Raw genomic sequence first — 17,127 nt, forward strand, 5'->3', positions numbered from 1 at the left:
ATAACACAGGTGGTTAGCGTGTGGCTATGATATTAATTAGTGAAAACATCATTTTGAATGATAAATAATCATATTATAACGAAAAATTAACTTTTCTGAAAAAAAATATTTCACTATCAAATATATATATAACAAGGTATGCAACTCAAAATCAGCCCAAAACGGGGTGCATCGCTTTGAACAGCCATATCTTCATCAATTTTGCAGCGATTTTCACGATCTCGGTCTTATTCAACGCAGAAATGAATTTCCTTTCTGGAAATGTTTATGTCTTGCAATATTTTTACAAATGCTGGGTCAACTTTTAAGAAATAACACGATACACAACACGCATGACCCAGTTGACAGTGATCATGCTGTCTTTAAGACTGAAATCTTCACGGAGTAAAGGGCAACTTCCCTATAAAGTTCATGTAGTTCGATACCATAATTCAATAAAACGTATGAAAAAACATTATTACCGTTCTTGTCGTTACATTCTGCATCAAGACTAACTGTCCAGCGCCGTTTGAAACCTTTGTTTACATACATTTCAACTAACTGACATTTTAAACATACGAGTGATTTCATTGGTCCAATGCGGAGGTGTGTCTTTACAACTGGAGATTTCATTCATAAAGAATACATGATCACTGTCAACTGGGTCATGCGTGTTGTGTATCGTGTTATTTCTTAAAAGTCGACCCAGCATTTGTAAAAATATTGCAAGACATATACATTTCCAGAAAGGAAATTCATTTCTGCGTTGAATAAGACCGAGATCGTGAAAATCGCTGCAAAATTGATGAAGATGTGGCTGTTCAAAGCGATGCACCCCGTTTTGGGCTGATTTTGAGTTGCATACCTTGTTATATATATATTTGATAGTGAAATATTTTTTTTTTCAGAAAAGTTAATTTTTCGTTATAATATGATTATTTATCATTCAAAATGATGTTTTCACTAATTAATAGCATAGCCACACGCTAACCACCTGTGGTACATAACATGGGAATATTCGTCATGCGCAGTGGTGCACACATACGTCATCGGGGTAAAATAGCGGCGGAAATTGCCGAACGCGTTACGGAAATTCCCGATCATCAAAATCATCGTTTTTTTTAGCTCTAACTTTTTTTTTAATTTTATTTTTTTACTTTGTTGTTATAATATGATATTACTTTATAAAATATGAACAGTTAAGCAGATTTCTTCTGTTGACCTTTCGCTGCCCGCATTGTTTCCGGCTGTACCAGACTTGTGTCCTCAAGGTTACTTTTTAACGAAGTTTGCTTGGAAACACTCGGCACAAGAAGGTCAAAACATAAACTCATTCTTTTCTTCAAAATGGTCAAAGGTCTTAGTCCAGAATATTTGTCCTCACTGACCCCACAATCAGTTGGTGAGCGATCTACAAGACCGTAACGTAATTCATCCCAGTTAGATGGTGTTCGGTCTAGGACTTCTTTGGACCAAAATTCCTTCTTGCCCTCAACAATTTCTGCTTGGAATTCACGTCCAGACGAAGCAAAGCTTGTTGATGACATATCTGATTTCAAAATGGCACTTGATATTAATAAACCTCGTAGTAATCCATTGTTTTATTATGGTAAGCGAAGACAACAAGTGTTGCACACACGTCTAAGAACTAACTGTAGTTCTCTTAACAAACATTTATATGATAGAAATCTAGTTCCATCGCCGCTTTGTCAAAGCGGAAAAACCAACATCATTAAAACCACAGTTTTAATAGACTTTAAAACATATATTCCCGCCTGAGTTTATATTGGGATTTATGCTTAATCCTCTCTTTATCATATCATTGACGATGCAAACATATTTAATAGGTTGTATATTTTCAATATTTAGCAAATCTCGAATTGTATTAACAGCATATCGACTTGATAAAGATGTTCGACAAAGTTCTCCACTATAAAAAGATAAATTATGTTTTTCTTTCCTGTCTTGGCAGCTCTTTACACAAAATTTAATGTATTTTTTCATTGAGTTGTATGTTATTTTGAAGCCCGCCTATCCCAGAGCCGTAGCTTAAAAAATTGTAAATTAGTTTCCCAAACATTTCTGACTTTGTGATTTATTGAAACATTATAAACATTAGACAAGATTTACCCTGCAGGCAAATGATTTAGCTTAATAAATGCAGGTAGTTCCGCTAAAGCTTTGTGAACGAATAGTTCGCCGTGGCGTAATGGTTATGGTGTCCGCCTAGCGATTGGGGGGTCATGGGTTCAATCCCCACAGTTGGAGCGTTCTTTAAATCTCCCCAAACGGCATCAAGTACTGGTTCTTCTCCCAGGACTAGAACTCGACTCGAGACTCGAGAGCGTTTCAAATAAACCTTAGGCTTTCGATGCACTCGAGCTAAAGTAAATAGGTTTAAAATAATGAATTTTAAATCTTAACTTCATAAGGAAACGAACGTGATGTATTTAAAATGAATTATTCCGGATATTAAAGAAATGTTTCATTAAAAAAATATTGCTTGTTAAATTATTGAATAACTTCGCCATAGAAAAATGAGTATGTCGACTAAATTATGCACATGCAAATTTATTGAAAAAGAGGAACAAAGCGATGGTATTTTTCCTCAGCCTCTGCAAACTTGTCAAAATGCATGTGAACCACCGTTAATGTCCTACAGCTGTATTTACTTATCGTCATTGGCAAAATAAGAATGTTGCAACATTAGCAACATTATTGGCGTCGCACAGAAGTGCGGCGACTAGTATGTAATACGTTTTTTTTGCTTATGGGAGGAGAAGTTATTTTGTAATGTATATATTTTTGTTGTCAGAATATCTTGCATTGTGGTGATTTTTTGTGTAAATAAGTGTAAATAAGTACTGCATTTGTGCATATTACATTTACTACAACATTTATTGCCAATAATGCAAAGCTAATTCTTTTAATTAATAACTGATCACAGGGACTTCGATATAATAAAAAAAAAACAGGGACTGGGCAAATACGCGAACCGGTGAAACTTTCTGGTTTTGTATAAAAACAAAACATAATCAAAATATATTTATTTTGTGGTTTTTCTAACAATAGCGCAGACTTTTGCTGTTCGAGTTTTGGCTAACGCGTTTTTTCTTCAATTTTACAAGACGACAGCGATTACACGGTTTATTGGTTTATTGATAACCGTTACACAACAGTCACTTATTAATATCTTAGTAAGAACGTGATTTTTCAAGCGGTTTCGTAGTGTAGTTGTTACACGCTCGCTTCACATGTGAGAGGCCCAAGGTTCGAGCCCCAGTAGAATTAAATTATTTTATTTGTGTTCTATGTTAACTTTTTGTTTTGATGTAGACATTTTAGTTTAAATAAATGTGCTATTCTATTGTAACCAGTTTTTGTTTCTATTATGCCCATGAAATATATGCGTGAGAGGGTGGGGGGTCGTAAACACATTAAAACTTTTACAGAGTTTTCACATCAATGAGTATTCAACCCGTATCGTAAATGAGCAACGTAAGACTAAGTTCAGAATCATCTCCCCTTGAAGTTGAGAAAAATATGAAATAACGCTTACAAGATGAAGCAGATTTTTTAAAACCTACACAGTTCTGTTCCATTAATGAAAACTGCACATGGATGCCAGTTAAAAAAAAAGAAAACCAATGTAAATAAAATGAACTATGAAATATTTGGGGGTTACAACACAAAATCATAGATAATGGTTATACCAGTATCTTTTTCTATTTTGTTTAAAATAATCGGCCAATATATTAATATTTACAGTAGAAATAATCGTTCCATGTAACTTCATTGAGTGCCTTTTACACTGGAATTCCCGACGCTCTTTGATGCTTTGCATCAATACTTATCTTGTATTAGACACAAATACATATATATAATAACATGGTGCATAATAAAGCTGGTGGGATTTTCTTGTGATGGCAGAGGTTGTATGTGAGAGCAAGGAACGACAACTCTTCGTGGAGATTGATATTTGGGCTGTGCTGCTACTATTCTCCTGTGCACGTAGGTCTCTCAATTGAACGACTTAAACGATACGTTATTTTTTTCAAATTTGTAGAACAATGACCTCGTTGGACGGACATCTGCTATCGTAGTAATACAGAGATGAAATCTAAAATACAAAAAGAATTGACCAATGAACACTATTTGCTTGATGTGTGGTGAGGTTAAAAGAGGTTAATTACAAACTGCGATCAAATACGATACGAGTGTGTGTATATAGGACGTTCTTTACTGTATTATAGTACGACGTGATATAGTCATAAACTCGACGTGTTGTGACGAATTATAATTTAGGAGAGAACGTATACGAATGTTTCATTCAATTTTAAAAGTAATAAGTGGTGCAAACAAGTAGCTGAAATTTAACTGGTTAACTGGTTGGTTTAAACTGATTGGTTCAAATACTTGACTATAATATATATTATTAAGATATGATGCTGTTAATAATAAATCGTTTCATGTAATGAGTAAACTCGTGTGCTTATTGGTATGTTTAAGTACCATCAATATGTATCATCCCGTTCTCTACTGACGCCTCTTCAATCATTTCATCAACCTCGTCGTCGGAGAGTTTCTCACCCATCGTGGTCATCACTAGCCTTAGATCCCTTTCCGCTATAAACCCCTTGCCGTTGTCGAATTCCTTGAAGAAACCCGAACGTGTGTGTATGTGAATTTAATAACATGTGAGTGCAATATTTCACAATTTCATTCTGACTTTTAAATTAATCACTTGTCTACCCAGGGTTTTGTAATATACTGCGAATTATCAAAATTTGCATAGTTTTGTCACATGAAATCAACTTCATCAATTGTCCCTCGATTTATAAATTAGAAAATACGAACTATTCAACTCACTTGAACATATCTAGATACTAAGCTAGATTCTAAGCATTTCTCTGTTCAGTTTATTACTTCATTAGAAGTTAGTACTTTAATTGATCAACTACATTCAAACAAATCTGCTGGTGCTGATGGTAAAGGGCCCAGCATTATTAAATTCATAATTCAACCAATCACTGCTCTTATTAATAACTGTATATCACATGGTACCTTTCCAGACATGCTTAAAATTGCAAACGTTATACCTTCATACAAGGGGGGATCGGTAGAAGATCCAATAATTATACACCAATATCACTTTTACCTACTATATCTAAAATATTTGAAAAGCATATAGCTAAACAATTACATATATATATCTAGAATCTACAGGTATATTAAACACAACTCAGTCGGTTTTTCGCAAATATCATTCTTGTCAAACAGCATTGATTAAAATAGTAGATTCATGGCTTAAACAAATTGATAATGGTAATCTCGTAGGTACAATTTTCTTGGATCTTAAAAAAGCATTTGATCTTGTGGACCATAGGGTTCTTTTATACAAGTTGAAACTTTATCATTTTAATGATAAGTCATGCGACCTTTTTTCTTCATTATCTCCGCAATCGATTTCAGTTTATCAAAGCAGAAAACACTACCTCTACTTGTAAAAGCATCATTGCTGGTGTTCCCCAAGGATCTATTTTGGGACCTTATTTATTTCTTATTTACGTTAATGATCTTTCGCAAAATCTTACATGTAATTCTGCAATGTATGCTGATGATAAAACATTGCACACTGTGGGAACAAATATTCAAACAGTTCAAAATAAGCTACAAACAAATCTTTCGATTGTAAATAAATGGTGCCAAACTAATAACATGATTATTAATCCACTAAAAACTACTTATATGGTATAAGGGTCGAAACGGAAAACTCAAAAATTAACAAATCTAAAACTTAAAATTTCAGATACGGTGATCGAAACAGTAAATTGTCAAAAACTTCTTGGCCTTTATATTGAAAATAGTCTATCTTGGAAACTACACATTAACAGAGTTTGTTCAAAAACGTCGCCTCGAATGTTTCTTCTACAAAAAATAAAACCATATTTAACCCTTGAAATGCGTAAGCTCTTCTATAATGATTATATCTCACCCATATCCGACTACGCATGCGTTACCTGGAGTTAGGCGGCCAAAACGGAAATTAATAGAATAGTCATACAAAAGCGTTGTGGTACACATATTTTAAATAAAAAGTACAACACCAATTCAAAAACCCTATTTAATGATCTAAAATGGTTGACTTTCGAACAGCGTAATCACTATTTCACGTCAGCTATTGTATTTAAAGCATTTCACAATCAAACCCCAACATACATACGTGACCTTTTGACACCTTCACAAAATAATCACTATAACTTGCGATCTTGCGAAAAGGGGGATTTAAAGCTTGTGCGAATACCCTAAACAAACTATTTCAAACGATCGTTTGAATTTTCTTGCAAAAAAAATTGGAATTCGTCACCCCAATCTATACGTCAAACAAACAACTTAATGACATTTAAGAAAAAAAATTAAAAGCTTATCTTTCTACCACACTTTGTGAAATAAACTGAACATTTTTCGTGTTTTGTTTTAGTAAATAACCTTAGTTTAATGTGTGAATACTGTTCTTGCATAAATGGTAATTGTAGTTTTATGTCTTTCATTTGTTTTTAATTATAATATATATCATTATAAGTGTGTATGCATATATGATTATTTATGTTTTGTTGTTATTCCTCAAGATGAAATACGATGTATTTGTTGTAAATGGTATTATGTTAGAAGACCTTGTTGAAAATATGAAATGAATTATATAAATTGCATATTATGTAATTTCATCCGATGTATTTCTTAACAAGTCTATCTTCTTTAAATAAAGATTTTATTATTATAATTATCATAACTATTTAGCGCATATGAGGTGAAAGTTGTCCTTCTAGGATTACACACGAAATCTTTGTTCCGTTACCATATGGAGTACGTCAAAGGCATTAAAAACATAAATATCCTTGAAATATTGTCTGTTAACCTACATACCGAGAACGCTTCCTTAAGATCGCCGTAGTCATCCTCGCACACTTCTTTCCTGGCGGCCATCATCATAAACTCGTCAAAATGGATCTCATCTTCGCCTAATATCAAAGACAAAACAAAATATATCGTGTTTATGCAAATGTGTTTTACAAGTTTCAAGTCAACAGTTTTTAACTGTTTGAGTCTACGTTTTTAAGAAACCTTACACCAAAACAAACTGTGTCAGAAAAGATACATATAAAGGTGTGGATAATGCTGTCTAGTTCATGAAAAGTGTAAATTAGATACCTGTTTTAAGAGCAAATACATTGTTTAATACATTGCAATAAATATTTCAAATAAGGATTTTTACAATAATACATTACATTATGACTTTTTATTTTGTTTATTTGTTTTTGTTTTTGTTTCCCGTTGGCTACACTATTGTTTCCATCGTAGCAACGTTCCTAACCTGATTTATTTATCATAGCGGCTATTGTTGCTTGGCTGAAATGTGTTGTTTATAAAATAGCTTACCCTTTAACCGTAAAATGTCTGCGAAACTGGGATGTTTTGGTGTCAAGTTAAAAAACAGTATGCATTAAAAATAATCATGCATTTATATCATCTGCCAGAAAATTTTATATTGTAAATAACATCAATATTGACCTTAACAACAGTTTGCGTCTATCAATTAATGTGAACGTTCTTTCAATTATTAAATGTGAAGTTAACGGTAAACAGTTAAATACTACAATAATGCTTTGTGAAACGACATACCATTAAAACTTAATAGGCCGAAAACGGTTTGCGCTGTATAAAACCGTTTGTATTGAAGTTTTGGTGCATAATCAAAATCGCTTAGATCATGTAAGCACTTCATTTATAACTACGATATAGCCTGTCAAAATTAAATTTTATCGATATCATCTTTATCAAACCATTGATATTTTGCTATAGTTTAATCTTTAACGTTCTACAGTGCGAGTACCGAATATGTCAACATGCATCGATTACAGACTTCTTTACGTCGGATAGTAATTTTCAATAGCTATAATAATAATAATTTATTGTTAGAGATAACAATGAAGATTAATGATCTCTGGTGAAATTAAGAAGGCTGTATTTGTATTACATTGAATTTTTATGTCGCTATTAATGGAGAAGTATTTTACTAACTTATTGTTTTTCCAGAACGATTTTCTAATATGTTACACGGATAAGTTCACAAATTTGCACGATAAGTGTTTCTACTCATTTACGTTATTAAACACTTTTTCGCATAACTGCATTTCCAGACAGTATAGTTTTGAAGTAAATACAGTTATATGCCATTTCTAATGCCGGTACATATATTTGCAAATCCTAATTAGATAGTATAATATTAATGTTAATTCTGGAAGAAGCAATATCCCATTGTAATAAAAGTATTACATATAGTAAATAAGATCACGTTTAAGAAGAAATCGGTTACAGTCTTAAATGAATTAAAAACAATTGAAATGTTATTATCACACTATTAATATAGGTTCGTGTACATGAAGCGGATACAATTCCCATTTGCGATTTTGGGGCATTTTCATTTGCTTTATTATCATGTTCGCTGCTGAAATAGGTCTCAAAACAACTACGCAGTCGTACTACTTGTTTACACCACTGTCACTCTAATGTACAAATACATTAGTTTAAGCACAGGCACTCGGAATTAGTTGCTACCCCCCACCCCCCGCACACACACCGCTACACCCCACAAAGCTGTTACCCACTCCCAAAACCCTTAAAATTGTCCATTGATTATATATAATATCGAAACAATTAAGATAGGCGATACAATACATAAAAATACATATTTTGTACAACAAATGGACATTTTTGAGTTTTTTGGAAGTGGGGCGAAGCACATTGGGGAGAAGGGGAGCAACTAACGCCGAATGCCTGTGAGTTTAAGTACATGATTGTGTATTTGTTTATGAGATCCAACCGGGTAAGGCGGCAACATGTTTCGACCCGAATTGCACTTCAATACTCTTAGCAATATAATTCACTATACTCACATACGTTCTGGCGTTTTAATGTGAGTTTTAAAATATGTAAATCTGCTGTGGTTCTGTACTGTCGTGGGAGAGCAGAAGTCATGGAGAAATCACCAACCATACATGCACTTGGATAGTGAATCGAACCCGGTACGCCCAGTTAAGAGACAATCCGCTAACAAATCAGAACTGTGTCCAGAACGGCACCTACCTAGCTTGCCAATGCTTGCCATCATCTGGTCTATCATCTCTCGCGATATTTTCATGCCCATGTCTTGCAGCACAGAAATGAGCTCACTCACTTTGATGATCCCCGACTTATGACGATCGAAGATATCGAAACGTACACGGAATTCTGGAAATCATTTAGTATATACGATGACTGCAATAAGTTTAAATTCTTTCAAAAATTCTAGAATATCGTGTATATTAATTTATGTGACAACTACAACTAAATGTAGAACGTTGACGAGTTCGATTCCCCCTTTAGGAGCGTTTGCAATATTCTCAAAAGTATCGGTTCTACACAGAAAATGGACTCGATAGTGTTTTTGATGATGTTTTTATGGAATATTGCTGCACTAAATACTTTAAACAAACTAAACTACAACTAGGTAGTATCAGTTGAATCCGCAATTCTAAAACAAAGCATCGGGAAAGCGACTGCAATCAAACCGAATTTCTAGAAACGTATTGTTCTTCGAGGCAAATTAAACTAGTGACACTTCATTGTGAATTTCTATGAACGAAGTATTCAGGAAGGTGACATCACAATTTGATCGCTCAATACTAAATTCTGGAAACAAATTGTTCTGACAGGCGATTGCATCTAGAGGCAGTTCAATACGGAATAATAGAAAAACATCATTATTCTGAAAGGCAACTTAACTAAGTGCAAGTTAAATCCGAAATTAATTAAACCATTTTGTTCTATATGACAAAGTAAACTAGGATAAATTCAATCAAAAATTGTAAAACGAAATTAGGACGCCTGCATCAAGTGACATTTCAATCCGAAATTCAATAAATGCATTACTTTAAATGGGAATAAAAATAATGGAAATTTAAACCAAAGAACTAGAAAACATTGTTTTAAAAGGTAACGGGACACGTGAAAAGTTTAATGCCGATTTCTTTAAATACGTATGATAAAAGAACCACAAAGACATACAGGTTGTAAAATGATTGATGCTATAGGAAGTTCAATCCGTAATTCTAGAAACGAAGTGTTATGAAAGAAGAATGCAGATAGTGAAAATTAAATCCGTGTTATTCTAGAAACGAAGTAAGATGAACGAAAAATGCAGTTAGAGGAAGTTCTTGAATAACTGTAATTGAAATTGAAGCGGTTAAAATAGCACGAGTAATTTCATCTCGAAATGTTCCAATAAACTGTAACTCCATGTAGCAAAAAAAGGTTTACGTCATTGTTTTTATGACTATGAATTTCATACAAGAATCAAGTTATGTGCGTCACAAATATTTGATTATCATGTCAGTATGATCTTTAATAAATGTTGTGTTTGTGTAAAGTTTAACAAAATCTCTGTCATTTGACCCTGCTTTGATAGTGATACTATAAAGATTAAGAATCTTATTAACCAACACTACAATAGTTACCTTTAACTTTCTTGGAGTTTGTAATCCAGTGGAAACTATCCATTTTATTTAATTCAAAAAACATCAGCCAAAAATATCATAATCATAGTGTTATTTCAACAATACATACGGGTTTACTCAACATGCTATGAAGAACTTGAATCGTCAAAATTTTATGAAATGATGATCCATCGAATGATATATCTTATCGATGCAGGTCAATGTATTATCAGGCGTTCGTGTCAATTTGTAAAAGAATTACTATCAAATTACTCAGCGCTATTGAGTTTATTCATCAATGTTTCAAACTTATGAAAATCAAAGACCTTTATCGTATGCTCTTAATAAAATAATTCATTGGATTGGAAATAATTACTTCTGACTTAATTGGATATACTATCGATTTTCGATTGTAAAATATGATGAATAAATCTGTTTTGGAATGCTTAGTTAACGCTATCGATGTTTAACAAAAAAGAGCAGTGTTAAGGAATTTATTCTAAAATAATATTTGTATTACATAAAATAATAAATAAATTGGATTACTGCACAATATCGACTATGATAATTGGTCTTTGATACAAAAAGATTTTAGTTCACAAGTCCTTATATTACAATCAGTTCTAGCACCAGTCATCGTAATTACAATTGTCAAAATCATCATCGTAGTCATCATCGGTTTAATAGTCATCATCAAAATTGCCACAATCAAAATCATCGTCATTATCATACTTGTTAATTTAATCATCCTCAACATCATCATCATTATATTCCCCTATCTATGCAAATCATCGTCGTCGTTGTATTCAGTGTTATCATAGTCGTGTTATGGCCAACGTCATTGTCATTAATGAGCAAACCACATCACAGCATACTGCTAAAAACATTAAGAGATCAAAAATATGATTAAATGAGCAGGTTTTTATGATCCTTTGTTAATAATGCACCCACATGAATAAGAATAGGTTCCTATTCAAACCTTATTTAACAGAACAGGTCTCCATATACTTAGTTTATCGGTATAACCCTCGCTCGCTCTGCCGAGTTGAAACAAACACGGTTTAAAAAGTGTCGAGCGAAGTGTCGAAACAAGATAAGTACGGTCAATGTCGCGGCGGATAGGGTATCCTCTTAGCCTGTTAAATTTATTATTCACATACACCAAGTATTTTTCGGCGTTAGCTGTATACGCCAGCTTTTCACCTTACCTGACCTTTGTAACTGTCCAATAAAATTCAAATAAAATTTCCCGCGGCTAGTTCAGAATGAATACACTTCAGTTATCCCATAGGCTGATTTGAGCATACCAGCAGAACATTGGAAACATGTCCGCGTCTTTGTAACACTGTTTTACTGCGTGTTCAGCATGAAACAATTTTATCTCTAATGAAAAGGCTTAATAGATAGAACAATTTTACACTCAATTTCGACATCAATACAGTTTGTGCGTCCACCTTTTATTTTCATAGGCAACAGCGTTTTAACTTAAAGGCTATGTTCTCATTTTAGTACAGACTTTCATATTCCTATCAACATGTTAACATGTAAAAGTATAAAGAGCAGTGGAAGCGTGGCCTCACTTTAATGCATTGCATTTCAACCCGCGAGGTATCAGGGTTTATTTACAGGTCATCGCTGCGTCTTCGAAGACGCTTATGTGCTGACCTGAGTTGGTGGCCAGTTCGTTATATAATATAGACGCTATCCGTGAACTAGGTGAACTGAGATTTTCTTTAGACCATGAAAGATGTTAAATGAAGATATTCAGCGATATAATTATGGTATGTCAATAATAGATTCTTTGTGTTTTCAACAATACCATGATAAATAATATTTTTAATTAATTTAACAAGAATTATTCCACCATATTGCCTAATGTATTAAGCATGAGCGCGATGATTCTTGATACTGTTAATAATCGAATCAAATAGCAATGCCCGACAAACCACTAAAACAGGTTTGTTCGAAGAACGCGCGTATAAATATTTAAAATATGTACGGATACTTAGTTAGCGTGTGGCCGGTTGACTCATATTTTTAAATTTCACTTCAATTCTTCTTTTGGTTTTCTGTTTTGTATCTATAGGTATATGACCAGCAATATGTAATTATGTAAAATAAGCCGCGAAAACTCAGTGTAACATCCCGTACTGCGTGTGATCCAGCTAAGAACTGGTCAGAAAAAGACATTCGCTATCCTTGATCTCATTTTTTGAACTCTTTACCTTTAACAAACTCAAACCACAATCAACGCCGTATATCTTTTAAAAGATATATCTTGTTTCTAGTCAGGAGAAAGAGCAGTGAACGCCTCAATAAATCTAAGGACTTCGATGTTGACATGCAGCGAGACGTAGTGTTGGATAAATGATGAACAGTTCATGTTTAACTCGAACATACGTATTGGAATACTTATTGTCGTTTCATTTCATATTGTATAGTTCTTATGCATGTTTATGCGTTTCATACGTAACATTTCACATTGGTCAAGTTTTAATTCGTAGATGACCTCTAGATGGTGTTACGTTCAAAATATGAAAGGCATGGGTGTTGCCGTTTCCCACAAGTAAAAAATTTAAAGGGACCGTCAACCAGATTGACGAAAAAAAGAAAAGTTCTAAAATACCGTATTTTTTTACAATTATTATTTTATATTGATTTAAATATCATGGCTGGTATATTACATTACTTGAAAAAGTTGTTAAGTTTTTCATATTTTCAGTATATTCGGTAATAAATTTTACTAGGTATGTGTACCAGGTTACTATACCAGTTAACAATAAATAACGCAAGTAGATTTATCATTATCGTCACGTGGTAAACCCAGGAATGCAATTTATGCATACGTAGTGAATGGTATATACTTTATATATAAAATGATCAATCTACTTGCGTTATTTATAGTATGTATATCGTTACGTCACCTATTTTCGCAATGTTCTTTCGATTTCAAATCGAGACATTTTATTACCGAATCTACTGAAAATATGAACTTTTTTCAAGTAATGTCATATACTAGTCGTTATATTTTAATCAATATAAACTAGAAGTTGTAAAAAAATCGGCATTTTAGAACTTTTCTTTTTTTCGTCAATCTGGTTGACGGTCCCTTCAACGATTGTCCCTATATACCTGTAAATCAATTTAGAGCTAGTGACTGCGGTTGGATTATTTACACAGATTTTTTAGAAGACCTCTATAATATATTAAAAACTGAATATGAAAGTCATGGGCTTTCAGGTTTTACATTCGTACAAGATTTTTACAGATTTAATTCATGTAAGTCAATTTTATAGTGGAGATCCCAAAGGGTGCGGCACCGGGAATTATTTGAACAATTTAAGTAGAGGTTTTCTAAATGATGCTATATACGAAATACGAATTTCTTGGGCTTCACAGTTTCAGACGAGATTTTGTAACGGTTATCCCTATATATAGTCTCATTTATAAGATGCGCAAAGAATTTAGAGATACTTTTTATATGAGCAATATTACCAATTTAAAAAGTAGCTTAATATTTGAGAGCGTCAACAAGTTGGACTACCCTATATAAGCCAAACTAGTGAGGAGGGTGGGTAGTTTTGAACTTAGGGGCTTAATTTAAGCAAAGTTTGTGGAGGACCTTTACATGATGTTATATACCAAGTATAAAAGCTTTGGGCATTGCAGCTTCTGACAAGAAGATTGTCTCTTGAGAGCTGGTGACCCCCGGTTTGACCCAAGGGGCCTAATTTGAAAAAAAGTTGTAAAGGACCACAATTAGATTCTGCATACCAAATATTTGACCTCTGGCCATTGCTGTTTCGGTGGCGATTTTTTAAGTAATCATTTTTTAAACCATCTTTTTTGTGCCCCGTGAGTTAATTGTTCCATCGATGTTAAATGATTAATTATTCACGGACTTGTACCAATAAGCACTATGTAATGTGTAATTTGTTACTGAGCCAACTATTATATTATTATGTGACACATATATCATGATGTTTTGAGGTTATTGTTTCCATTACTTTAGGAAATCCATAGATGTGTAGACCTAACCAACACCCTGGCCCTAACCATATATGTCAACGATACTACCTTGTAATCGCTAAATTGGAACTTTGTGATCTAATTACGTAGTAACAACTAATAACACTTCACAATAAATCGTTTTTATCTTTTCTTGCTATCACAGAGGACCATGGCATTAAACAATCACAGATTTAAATCACAGCTAAAAATCACATTGTATATCAGTCCATAAAACAATATAATCGTCCAAACAAATAACAAATTCAATCAATAATCATAAATACAAAAAACAAATTGAAACAATAACCATTATTATCAAAGAATATGTATTAAATATAATTTTGTATCATTTTTATAAATTTATATGTACTTTATGTATGTTTATGTATTCTTCATAAATCGTTGTTTAAAACAAGAATATGAAGTTTTAAAACAAATATCATGGTTTAAAGTTAAAATCAATTACAACAAGGTAAAAAATAGATATTCAAGCAATATGTATGATTGTTCATTAATATCTGTTGAAACTATAGAATTTCTGTACAAGCATTATCTGCACTATTGTCGAAATAAAATTAATAAAAAATATATGTATTAGTATAAAGAAATCACCAGTCTAATCAAAAGTCTATGATCAAAAAATAGTTTGATTAATTTTGTGAAAATAGTTAACTTTAAATATCATGTTTCTGTTTTTTGGTCTACTAAAAATTGCGGACAGCGATGTTCTATGCTCATATTAATTTACTACAAACTCATCAGATTTCAGGCATAATTTCTTATCATCTAAATACTTCTTCCCTGAAATTATGTGTACTTTAATTCAGAACAAAGAAACATTTTAATTCTGTTAATTTCCTTATAAATGTGTAAAATTCAATAATAAAACATTAATCAATACATGCATACATCCAATCATAAAGCTGCACATTTGTTTAACAATTGGGGCATTACAATATATCAATAATTGTATTCATGACAGAAAATGGTTTGTCTTAATGAATCTAACACACACAGAGAATAGGGCACTATTGAGTTTTACATGTATTCATCATCATCGTAATCATCTTCTTCATAATTGTAGTCATCTTCTTCATAATTGTTCTCTTTGTTCTCTTCCACTCCACCATTGCCTAATACTGAAATACAACAACAAAACCCACTTAATGATGTCATGTGTTTTATAAATATTTGTTAAATATATGTCATAAGAATGTTGGGTGTCATGTAGTAAACACCCCATACCGCAGATAGTACAAGAATTAATTTTAATGCCTGGTTTGAACTCATTGCACAAAAATGATTTAAAAATATGGAAAAAAAAACATTTTTTGGGGAGTGGGGGGGCGTAAAGAACATGTTACAAGTGCCACAACAATAAACATGTACATAAATAATCAAATAATTATAAGTATTGCAAATTCAGGTGTTCACTTATTTTTGCTTAAAGTGAAACATATAAAACTGTCAATATGGTCAATCACATTTCCTTCCAGAGATTTAACATGAGGAAACATGAACAACATAAATGTGTCACTCACTTTTCATGACCAGCTGATCAAGGTCAAGGTCAAGCCCAGCAGGGTCAAGGTCAGGGTGGTCAGCAAGGTACTGGGTCTTGGCCAACTGGGCAGCAGTCATCATCTCCTGTTTGTGGAGCTCACCAATGTCCGAGTCAATGGAACACCTAAATAGTATTATGATGTTGAACAGGGTGGCTACTGAAAATTCAAAGTTAATTTTAATTCCCTCAAGAGAAATTGTTATTCCATAACATTTTTGTCTTATTAGTGGGAAAACATGAGCAAAGAGGGAATACTAGTAGTGCATATAAATTTGTGATTATTTTCCTTTTGTAGCCATTTTAATTGACAAGTTTACTTCTGATTCTCAATAAATATGCTTCTTTTATAAAGTATATCATAAATTTAGATTTCCCATTCTATTATTTAGGAATGTTCTGACCAGTTGAAATTCATTGAAATTTCCCTGATTACATGAGTAAATGCCTGATTCTTGACAGCAACATTTCTTTGGATTCTTTTTCTCCTGATTTCTAAAGTGCTTATCTCAATGTTGAACACAACATGTAGATGTACTTATATACACTCTGGAGGCAAGTTTCACTGTTGTCTTTGTAGATTGATTTACCCTTCTCCCCTCAGACGCAAAGTGTAAATGGATATGTGCAACCTGAAGAGCCTGCGAGTAACTCTAAGTATCTAAGGTTTGAAAATGAAGCCTTTAAAATTTGAATCTAGTAAGAAAGGTCTTTAATAAAAGTTAACTTTCCGAGAGGCTACAAATGAGTCAAAGTATGTATCTAAGTGGTAAAAGGTTAAGCTTGAACAGTAGTATCTTTGTTTTGATTTTAAAAAAATTGCTTACAATCGCAAACAGGAATAAGTGATAAGTGTTACAGTAGTATGATCAGAATGCTGTTACATTGAATATGTTGGAACTAAGATCCAAATACCATGTAAGCCATAAGATTATAAACTTACAAGGGGACAAAGACCAACGTGTGTGAAAGTTATCACACAGTGCCAGATAAACAACATGAAAAACAAGAGATTGCCAAGCAATATGGTCCCCTACCGGTGAA

At 33.0% G+C, this 17,127-nt stretch overlaps 2 protein-coding genes across 2 annotated transcripts in view; both read right to left on the minus strand.

Moving 5' to 3' along the window:
• Positions 1-2,967: 2,967 nt before the first annotated feature.
• LOC127872778 (uncharacterized) lies at positions 2,968-10,703 on the minus strand. Its single transcript, XM_052416166.1, has 5 exons — positions 10,533-10,703; positions 9,124-9,267; positions 6,904-6,998; positions 4,492-4,633; positions 2,968-4,099 (listed from the first exon to the last, which is right to left on the minus strand). The coding sequence occupies exons 1-5, from the start codon at positions 10,594-10,596 to the stop codon at positions 4,074-4,076; spliced, it is 471 nt and encodes a 156-aa protein (XP_052272126.1). The 5' UTR covers positions 10,597-10,703; the 3' UTR covers positions 2,968-4,073.
• Positions 10,704-14,646: 3,943 nt separating this feature from the next.
• The window catches only part of LOC127872761 (E3 ubiquitin-protein ligase RNF216-like), a 33,670-nt gene continuing 31,189 nt past the window's right edge, over positions 14,647-17,127 (minus strand). Inside the window, exons 8-9 of the mRNA XM_052416143.1 lie at positions 16,064-16,209; positions 14,647-15,661 (exon numbers count right to left, since the gene is read on the minus strand). Of these exons, the coding sequence (XP_052272103.1) occupies positions 15,561-15,661; positions 16,064-16,209 (247 nt within the window). The 3' untranslated portion in view covers positions 14,647-15,560. The remainder of the gene's footprint in view (positions 15,662-16,063; positions 16,210-17,127) is intronic.

Source organism: Dreissena polymorpha, chromosome 3 (genome assembly GCF_020536995.1).
Source record: "Dreissena polymorpha isolate Duluth1 chromosome 3, UMN_Dpol_1.0, whole genome shotgun sequence".
Taxonomy (NCBI): Eukaryota; Metazoa; Mollusca; class Bivalvia; order Myida; family Dreissenidae; genus Dreissena; species Dreissena polymorpha.

What these genes read in the sequence shown, in the direction of transcription:
- LOC127872778 (XM_052416166.1), bottom strand. Translation starts at nt 10,596, where the DNA reads ATGTTTTTTGAATTAAATAAAATGGATAGTTTCCACTGGATTACAAAC. An exon ending in AAACTCCAAGAAAGTTAAAG is followed by an intron (nt 9,268 to 10,532) that starts GTAACTATTGTA and finishes AATGATTTCCAG; the next exon opens with AATTCCGTGTACGTTTCGAT. An exon ending in GGCAAGCATTGGCAAGCTAG is followed by an intron (nt 6,999 to 9,123) that starts GTAGGTGCCGTT and finishes CTTTGATATTAG; the next exon opens with GCGAAGATGAGATCCATTTT.